We start from the raw sequence: 10,853 nt of genomic DNA on the forward strand, positions 1-10,853 counted from the left end.
CAACCTTACTATTCTACTTTATCTTATATTTTAGATTTTGGATTGTGATTTTAGAAGGTTACGAAATGTCCTTACCCCCACACTCGGTGCATGATGGAAGTGCGAGATTGAGTAGTGTTGTTGTAAGGTTATGAATTGATGAGTACACCAACATTTTCATCCTTATGTATTGTAGTAAATCAAATCAATAAATTACAGTTCTTACCAACTGCTACTGCACTATCATTACAGTGCATCTATACGCATGACATGTATCATATAACTATATAACTATATGTATATAGTGCATATATGTTCTGGAACTTTGGAGATGTAAACATTTGACTGATACAAATCAAATATAGCCTACAAGCCAGGAGGTTTGAGCAACGGAAACAATCCAAGGATCCCTTCCACATCAACCGGAAGACTAAGCACACGACCGAGTATTTCTGGTGTATACGTCTTGCCTTTCCATGTATTGAACCATGGTCCACCTCCGACTTCTACAGCTGCCATGTTGCTTGTTACATCCAATATAAGCTACAGCATAGTACATACCATTCTCCGTAAAGGGTTATAGCATAGAAGAATAAACTAATCTCTTTGTCTTCCAATAGAAATATTATAAGAACTATATCATGTTTTAACTTAACACGTCATAGTAGACAAGTGAGTAAACGAGTGATTTAACTCAACATGTCATTTTGCAATCCATAACATCTGAAATTATAGTCATGTTTGGCAAGTAACTTTTTGGAGCTTTTAGATTCTAGCTTTTATGAAAAAACTTGTATCTGATAAAAAGTTTCGTTTGGTTAAAAGAGCTTAAAGCTTTTAAACTGAGGGAAAAAGCTAAAAACTAAAAGAACTAGCATTTGAGAAAGAAAAAAACTCCTAGTTTTTCTTTTCATTTTAATATTTTAACATTTCCGACTACTCTATTAAAGACTTAAATACATAAAAGGCTAACAACTACAAGCTATCAAATATCAGCTATAGCCCTATAAGCTATTAGCTACAAACTGCAAGCAACCCAAACATACACTATATGGAAAGTCTGTACTATCCTACTTTATATAAACCTAGTTGCATAATATTCCATCTATGTTCCATAATGTGCTTGCAACTTTATATATACGCCAGCGTTGCAAAACTTAGAATTACTCGACAAATACTTGTTTTTTGCAACTCGTCAAACTCGGTCAGATCGCCCAAAACTCGGGATTACTCGGAAAACCAGTCAAACTTGGCCAAAAATCAGATTTATTCGGGAAATCAGTCAATATCGGTCAAAACTCGGTAAAAATTGGTCAAAGTCAAACTTGGTCAACATCCGAGTACTCCCGAGTTTCCGAGTACTCCCTAAAAAATCGCGAACGAGTACTCCCCAAGTAGCGATTTTTGCAACCTTGATATATGCTAACTGCTAACATCTATCGAAAACTCAAGTCTAGTAAACCATGCATCAAACTGTGATACAAGAGTAATGATAATCGGTAGTATAAAACATAACACACCTTTCCCTTACTACCATCAGATCCTTTTTCCCACAGTTTCAAAGTTAAATCGCCAAAGCATGTATCTTTGCAAGCTGGTGCAAAGCCGGCTTCGGTAGTTGGAGCACGCAATGTGGTACCTGGGTCCTTGGTTGAAGCCTCTAGTTCTACCTGTACATCACAAAATCCATCTGTTAAGTATGTAGTAGCAATATTACCTAGTTATATTCGAATGATCTTTACTTTTGAGGGGTAAAATCTGACACGAATAAACTCAAATAACCTTATGTATTTCATTATTGCAATAGATAAAGAAAATTATAATGATCATTAGGATCATAATAATCACCTTATGTGTTTCATTATCTGCGGTTACGTGCCAGTAACCCCACTGAGCAATCTGTTGGAAAATCGTGTGTACTTTTACCAAAACAGATTAACGCAGCGGATAGTTAAAATAATAATCTTTTATTATTTTATGAACAAAATTTAACAAGATTAAATTTTCACTTATTTAATGAAACATGCACATGATTAACGATCCCAAAAATCCAGTTACACCATAATAATTGTCAAGAATATAAATCATAAGATGAGTAAACGATATACCTTTCTTGAAGAAACTGATTGAAGGAGAGAAACCTTTCTTGAAGAACCTGATTGAAGGAGAGAAACCTACGATCAAAAATATGACCGTCTCTTTGGATAGTCCACACTACACTTCAAACAACGTCAATGGATGCTAGTCCAAACCCAAGTAATAATCAATCAACCTTTGATTAATATTATGAACCCAAAATATGTAATATGTGTTTTTCCTTTTAGTTCATCGAAAGCATTAGAATGATTCAAAAATTACTTCGTAATATGATACACATATATGAATATATAATATATCCCATTTGTTTGGTAGCATAAAGTAAATCAAAAGAAATCAAGATTCGTTTGTTTGATAGCAAAAAGCAAATCAAAAGAAATCAAGATCATTTTCAAATACAATGCTATATTTTAAAAAGTCGTATTTCTCAAATACTTTAGGGGTAGTTTATGAAACTTATAATTAATAATTTCAATCATGTCATTTTCATGTGAATAGTAAATTAATTAATTTCAATTCACCTTTTGAAAATGAAACGTAAATCCAAATTATTATATCAATTATATATCATAAAGTCGTATTTTACAAATACTTCAGGGGTAGTTTATGAAACTTATAATTAATAATTTCTATCATGTCACTTTCATGTGAATAGTAAATTAATTAATTTCATTTCATTTACTAGTCACATGAATAGTAAATGAATTAATTTCGATTTACTATTTTGTTACTTGAGTAATATATATACATCATATATATATTTTATTTGACGTCTCGGTGTATATGTGTGTGACCCCGAAGGCTCAAATGAGGTTGGCCATATAGTTATATGTTGTACCTTGCACATTAATCCTACAGACTCCCACTTGTGCATGGCACAACACCAAGTAACTATACAAACAATGATAAGCGTCTAGCAACACGTCATTGTCCCCAAATTCACGTGAGGATAGTTTCTCGAAACTGTTTATGGTAAGTGTTAAATGTCATTCGTCCTTTTGTTTCAGATACTTTAGTTAAACTTGAGATATGGATCATCGGTCATTCTCATTTGTTTAACAATTTTATTTATCGATCTTAGAACTGAATTAGATCACCAAATTAATTAAGTATCATCTTAATTACATCTGGGTGCGGCCACACAAATATCTTATTCATTCATCGAGGAGCTCAAAAAGTATCTAACTCCAAACATTTTAGAGGAACAAATCCTATATTGCATACACGTGTCTATCACGAGCTTTACATTATACCCAATAATGGCCTTTATAACAGCCTTATTCAGGACAGCGTTTAACCATATCAAAATACAATGCTACACTCATCAAGACGGGCGTGCATCTCAAGTCTAAGGACACAAAGACATAATCACTAAAAGATTCACTACTGACTACGATCCATGTAGTGACATCTCATGGTTGGGTCATTCCAATATTCATCATCAATGAATACATATGAATTTTGGTCTCAACAAGTTAACTATTCATCATCAATGAATATAACCAAAATTTCACATTAATCTTAATTCATGTTATTCTCATAACATGACCGATTATGGAGATTTTGAATAATCAACAATTATTCATGGATTAAACATGCTAATATAGAACACAGTGATATAAATGAAAACGACCATATCAAGTATGTCAGTTCATTAATATAAAACTGCTTAATGTTCCAAAAATATCCAAATATTAAATTACAAATGAAAAAGATCAGCAGCATAACGAAGTCCAATATTACTAGCATGATCATCATGCTTGTTGTGCATCATGGGCTTCGTGAACGGGTCAGCCACATTATCATTTGTATGAACCTTTAAGAATACTAATATCATTCCTCTTAATGACTTAATGAATGTAGTCAAACTTTTGAAGAATGTGCCGGATACTTTTATATACATGTGATTCTTTCAAAAGTATATTAACACTCGAACTATCACAGTACATATTATAGAAGATTAAATGTTGTGTACTACTCTGAGTATAACAACGAACTTCCTTACCCAGACAGCTTTCTGAGTAGCTTCTCAGTCAACAATGTATTCTGTTTTTGTTGTAGATTGTTCAATAGTGCTCTGCCTAGAGCTCTTCCAATCAAATGTCTTGCCCATCATGACAAAGAAACAACGTGACTGGATCGAGAATCATCTTGATCAGTTTGGAAACTAGAATAAGTATAAAACTTAATACTTAACTCTTTTTCCAAACCACCGTAAACCAAGAACATATCATTAGTACTATGCAAATACTAAAGAATATTCTTAACAACAATCCAATGTACTTCACCCGGATTATGTTGACAATGACTCGTCAAACTCAAAACTAACGAAACATCGAGTATAGTACATATCATGTCATACATAATGGATCATATAGCCGAAGCATATGTGATACATTTCATTTGTCTCATCTCATCTACTGTGATAGGACTTTTGAGACTTTCTCAAGGTTATGCCCTTTTGCATTGGCAAAGCTCCATGCTTGGAGTTTTGCATGCTAAATCTCTGCAAGATAATGTATGTACTTTGATTCAAACCAATAAGCCAATTGGATCTATTGTATAGATCCTCATTCTAATAATATAAGTAGCTTCATCAAGATCCTTTATGGAAATACATTTTCCAAGCCAAGACTTGACATCTTGCAAGTTGGAATGTTATTTCTAATAAGTAATATGTCATCAACATATAAGATCAAGAAGACTACTCTGCTCCCACTAGCTCTAATGTAAACTCAGAGCTTATCTTGGTTTTGAGAATTGATTTTCTCATTAAACTTAAGATTCTAGCTCCTGGATGCTTGCTTTTATCCATAAATGGATTTTAGAAGCTTGCATACTTTATTAGGATGCTTAGGATTCATAAACCCTTCCGGCTGAACCATATATACGTCCTCGCTTAGGTCTCCATTTAGGAAAGCGGTTTTGACATCCATTAGCCATATTTTATTATCATGAAAAGTAACCATGGCAATAAGTATCCTAATTGTTTTAGGGCTCACGACTGGTGAAAAACTTTCATCATAACCTTTTGTCACCAATAGAGCTTTAAAAGTGTTTACATTACCGTCCATATCAGTCTTCCTTTGAAGACCCATTTTTACCTCATTGTCTTACAATTGGGTAGAAGATCAATCAAGTCTCATACTTGATTATCCTTCATGGACTGCATATCTGTATTCATAGAATCTAGTCATTTTCAGATTCAGAATCTGATATGGCCTCACACAGCTAGAGGGTTCATCATAATCCCTTAGTTGAGGTTTATCTGAATTAATCAGATAATTAAACCTCATAAGCCGATGAGCTCTACTAGATCTGTAAAGTGCAGGTGTAACATGTTCTGGCTTACCAACAGTGTGCTCAGTTTCAACGTGTGGATTGCTAGTGCTTATTGAAGGTATGTTACTTTAAAGTACTTGAATTTCTTCAAGATCTACTTTACTCCCACTGACTTCTTGTAAGAGAAGATCTCTTTCTAGGAATTCAGCAGACCGAGCAGAAAACACGTTGTCTTCAGCTTGGTAGTAAAAGTAGTAACCTGTTGTTTCCTTTATGTATCGTACAAAGTAACATTGGATAGTTCTGGGTACTAATTTGTTTGAAGTGTCATGCTTCACATACGCTTCACAACCCCAGAATTTGAGATAAGACAACTTGGGATTCTTCCCATGCCATAACTCATATGGTGTCTTTTCTACCTTCATAGTTGGAATCACATTGAGTATGCCTGCAGCAGACTCTCATACATATCCCTAAAAGACGGTAGTAGAGAAATCAGACTCATCATAAATCAAACTATATCAAGTAAAGTTGATTCCTCTTACTCAGACACACCATCGTGTTGTGGTGTGTAAGGTAGAGTGAACCATGAGACAATCCCACAATTCTTTAGGTGGTCCAAAAACTCTTGACTCATAAACTCACTTACTCCATCGGAGCGAAGTGCTTTAATGGTCTTTCCAAGCTGATTATCTACTTCATTTTGGAATACTTTTGAATGGTAAAATAGTTGTATGTTTATGTTTCAGCAAGTGAACATAATCATAGCTACTATACTCATCAGTAAATGTAATGAAGTAAAATTAACTAAATCTATACATTGTTCTTAAAGGGCTACATACAACAGTATGTATTAGTCCTAAAAGATCTTTAGCTCTTTTACCTAAATCGGAGAAAGAAGCATTTGTCATCTTTTCACATAAACATGACTCGCATACATCAAATGACTCAGAGCCAATTGATTCCAAAAGTCCATTAGACTGGAGTTTTGAAATGCATTGTTTGTTTATATGACTCATATGACAATGTCATAGATAGGTCTTATTCAAGTCTTGCTTGAAGACTTTGGCGATGTAGGTATACACAGAATTCTCATTTGAAATTACACTATGCATATCAATTTCAAAAATACCATCACGTGGATAGGTATTAAGATAAATATATTATCCTTAGAAACTGAAATATCTAAGTGTGTAAATGCAAGTTCAAAACTAGCATCTTTCAAACTATGTCGCTCGCAGTATTGAGAGCATAATGCTATTGTTCCAACAAAACAATAAGACCACTTAGAGAAGTAAGTTCAGAGGTACCAATAGCTTTAACAAAAGCTTGATCCCCCTTGCCTACTTGCAAATCCAGTGTGCCTTTCTTTAGTCTATTACTTCTTCTCATTCCCTTCATATTGTTACAGGTGTGAAGGCCACAACCAGTTAACAAAGATATAGGAATAACTAGAAGAAGTATATAACTATTTATGGAATATACCTGATTTGCTAGTCTCACCAGCGTTGCCTTTTCTCAGCTCAGATTGGAAGATAGGACAACTTCCTTCTCCAATTGCCAACCTTTCCACAATGGAAACATTCGGCGTCTTTTGTTGGGCTTTCCTTCTTGGAAGGTGGAATATTTTTCCTAGCAAATGATTTGTCATTTTCCTTCCACAAAATATTCGGCTTATTCTTTTTCACCCTTCAATCATATTTCTTCCTGATCATCGAACAACATCCGATAGAAATTTTGCTGAGCAGCAGCAACTGCCACAACAGGAAGTATGAATAAGGGTTCTAAATTTTGTTCAACTTCCATGTATGCTTGAGAACAATTCTCAGGTTGCAGTGTCAGTCTAGGAAGTTTGAACATTGAGTTTATCCTTCTCCAACAAAGAAGGAAGTGTGTTTTGGTTTACGTCATGATTATTTCACATCTACAATAGATATAAGATTCAATTTAGTATTTTCGATATTGAGCTTTAATAAATTAACTACCCAAGTTTTTATAATATTATAAAAAAAACAATTAATTTACGAATGCCTAAGATCCACATAGAGGTTCCATAGCCACATCTGTTGATCAGCTAGCAGTTATGGAGTCTATTGGTAGGTAACGGGTACCAATTGCATTACAAGTGCAACTCTTAGATCTTTATGAGACCTTGAGATATGTGTAGTTCAACAAACCACTATTATCTACTAACATGTTTGTCTCATCCTTGCCTCGAACTCAGGTCTCACCGTGAATACGATTAAGTCGTCCAATTTGAAAACAGTGGAAATTCACGCTAGTCTCACTAGATCGAAAAATCCACCTCGTGGCTATAATTCAGCCTAGTCTCACTAGATCAGAAAAATAACGAGGAGTGTTTGCAAGCTCATTGGATGGCATGACTTAAATTTGACGGGTATTTTGTAAAAAGTTTGTGTCAACGAATAATGCATGCACACAAGATTCGCTACACTACTAGTTAAAAAAACATTTTAACCAATTGTATATGTCGATTATGTTTGTGATCTAATTTGTTATTTAATTTATAGGATATAAAAATAACAAATACACAAACGTGTATCGTTTTAAAACAGTTTTAAAAGATGTCGTCCATATATTTTATTTGACTTTCAAAATCATTTATCATTAAACTCGTTAGAGTTTAACTTATTTTAAAATCATCAATTTTAATCTTTGAAACTCGTTTAGAGTTTTAGTTAATGTTTTCATCAAAAAACATATATATATAATTTGAGTCTCAAAATTATTTAACTTTAAACTCGTTAGAATTTAACCTTTTAAAATCATCAATTTTAATATTTGAAACTCGTTACCGGTTTTATTTAATGTTTTCATCAAAAACATTTAGCATATATTATAATCAACCATTAAATATAAATGCGTAAAATAAAACACAACCATGCATCACACACACATAGCCTAGCCCAAAAAATCCTATGCTTAATCCCATGAGCCGACATGGGATCAAGAGGTCAAACTAAGGGTAATATCGTAGCTCCCACTTAATTCAAGAATCAAGTGAAAACTTGACAAACGCCATCGTTGTCAACTTGACCTGTTCGCCATCTTCTAAGTCAAACTTCGTATTGCATCTTTATCTTCAATTTTCATCTTGTTACATTTATTTAAATTTGAAAATACAACTAAACTAGTACTTTTACAAATTAAAATAAACTGAAATACAATACTATGAAAATAAAAAATAAATACAATACAACTTTGGCTTCAAAATGGCCTTTCTAATAAAATAAATAATCAACATGATATAATATTGCCGTAATCAACAATCACAACAATCACATAGGTCGGGGCATTACGGGCTATGTATGCAATCACAATTTTAATAACTACATTATTAAAACCTATATATGGCTTGTCCATGGTTACAATGCATGTGTATAACCATGGAATATAACAATCAACAATTATAATAAATATTCAAGCCATAACAATTAAATCTACAATTTAAAATAGTGATATTCTTTCAATCATATTTGTGCGTCATGAGGTTAAGTCTAAATCAACCGCGTTGACTTTAAAAACCAAAAAGGTTTCGACTTTTACCAATTCACCACAAAGCTAAATTTAAAGAAAATCACGCGACAATTAAGATGGTGTAAAAGCGGCTCTGATACCACTGTTGGAAAATCGTGTGTACTTTTACCAAAACAGATTAACGCAGCGGATAGTTAAAATAATAATCTTTTATTATTTTATGAACAAAATTTAACAAGATTAAATTTTCACTTATTTAATGAAACATGCACATGATTAACGATCCCAAAAATCCAGTTACACCATAATAATTGTCAAGAATATAAATCATAAGATGAGTAAACGATATACCTTTCTTGAAGAAACTGATTGAAGGAGAGAAACCTTTCTTGAAGAACCTGATTGAAGGAGAGAAACCTACGATCAAAAATATGACCGTCTCTTTGGATAGTCCACACTACACTTCAAACAACGTCAATGGATGCTAGTCCAAACCCAAGTAATAATCAATCAACCTTTGATTAATATTATGAACCCAAAATATGTAATATGTGTTTTTCCTTTTAGTTCATCGAAAGCATTAGAATGATTCAAAAATTACTTCGTAATATGATACACATATATGAATATATAATATATCTCATTTGTTTGGTAGCATAAAGTAAATCAAAAGAAATCAAGATTCGTTTGTTTGATAGCAAAAAGCAAATCAAAAGAAATCAAGATCATTTTCAAATACAATGCTATATTTTAAAAAGTCGTATTTCTCAAATACTTTAGGGGTAGTTTATGAAACTTATAATTAATAATTTCAATCATGTCATTTTCATGTGAATAGTAAATTAATTAATTTCAATTCACCTTTTGAAAATGAAACGTAAATCCACCTTTTGAAAATGAAACGTAAATCCAAATTATTAGATCAATTATATATCATAAAGTCGTATTTTACAAATACTTCAGGGGTAGTTTATGAAACTTATAATTAATAATTTCTATCATGTCACTTTCATGTGAATAGTAAATTAATTAATTTCATTTCATTTACTATTCACATGAATAGTAAATGAATTAATTTCGATTTACTATTTTGTTACTTGAGTAATATATATACATCATATATATATTTTATTTGACGTCTCGGTGTATATGTGTATGACCCCGAAGGCTCAAATGAGGTTGGCCATATAGTTATATGTTGTACCTTGCACATTAATCCTACACAATCTCCCTCTCAATAACTCCATTCCAAGGAGCAAATTCATGAAATATACCTCCAAAGTGAACTCCAATCTGAATGATTAATACATAAAAAGTGTGATTCTCTATACTTTTATAAGGGTGTGAAACGAATGCATAAAGATCACAAGCTATCTGTTTAAAACATATGTCAAACAGAATAAACTAATCTCTTAATAAATGAATTCCAGTGTGCTGATTATAACTTTAATTATCTATATAACATATTGAACTTGAATATGAATACTATTCAACTCGTACCCTAATATATGATAATCGTTTACAAACCCGCATGATAGATGATTAATGATAGATGATTATTAGAATTTGGATGAAGATTATAATTTGAAGAATGGAAAAATTAAACAATCAAATTTACCTGTTGAGAGTCCAGCGGCCATGCATATTTGCCAATGAAGTTCAAACACAGGGAAAGCAGCAAGCCAACCAGCTGTTGACTTTTGTTTTGACCCCACGTTACCCCAACCATAAACAGGGCGTGTACTGTACTCCCAGCGTGCAGTCTTCACAACATTCGCGTAGTTTGTCCTATAGTCAATAGGAAGCAAATATCAAACAATCAAGTTTATCTCTTCAAACAAAATGTTCTTGTAAGCAAATAGTAAACACTGTTTACTAAACAGCAGACACCTAATTAAGCAGACTCGCAGAAGAAAAGACCGGAAAAAACGTACCTTCCATCATCACGAATGCAACCTTGATGCCAAAGTGGGGTAACTTGGAACCCTTCAACCACA

General features: G+C 32.9%; 1 protein-coding gene across 1 annotated transcript in view; it reads right to left on the minus strand.

Annotated features, from left to right (window-relative positions):
- Positions 1 to 345: 345 nt before the first annotated feature.
- The window catches only part of LOC139848842 (tocopherol cyclase, chloroplastic-like), a 14,830-nt gene continuing 4,322 nt past the window's right edge, over positions 346 to 10,853 (minus strand). The window contains exons 4-9 of the mRNA XM_071838531.1: positions 10,791 to 10,853; positions 10,463 to 10,644; positions 10,081 to 10,226; positions 1,828 to 1,878; positions 1,500 to 1,649; positions 346 to 522 (exon numbers count right to left, since the gene is read on the minus strand). The exon at positions 10,791 to 10,853 is cut by the window's right edge and continues 14 nt beyond it. Of these exons, the coding sequence (XP_071694632.1) occupies positions 346 to 522; positions 1,500 to 1,649; positions 1,828 to 1,878; positions 10,081 to 10,226; positions 10,463 to 10,644; positions 10,791 to 10,853 (769 nt within the window). The remainder of the gene's footprint in view (positions 523 to 1,499; positions 1,650 to 1,827; positions 1,879 to 10,080; positions 10,227 to 10,462; positions 10,645 to 10,790) is intronic.

This window comes from Rutidosis leptorrhynchoides, chromosome 5 (assembly GCF_046630445.1).
Source record: "Rutidosis leptorrhynchoides isolate AG116_Rl617_1_P2 chromosome 5, CSIRO_AGI_Rlap_v1, whole genome shotgun sequence".
In the NCBI taxonomy this organism is placed as follows: domain Eukaryota; kingdom Viridiplantae; phylum Streptophyta; class Magnoliopsida; order Asterales; family Asteraceae; genus Rutidosis; species Rutidosis leptorrhynchoides.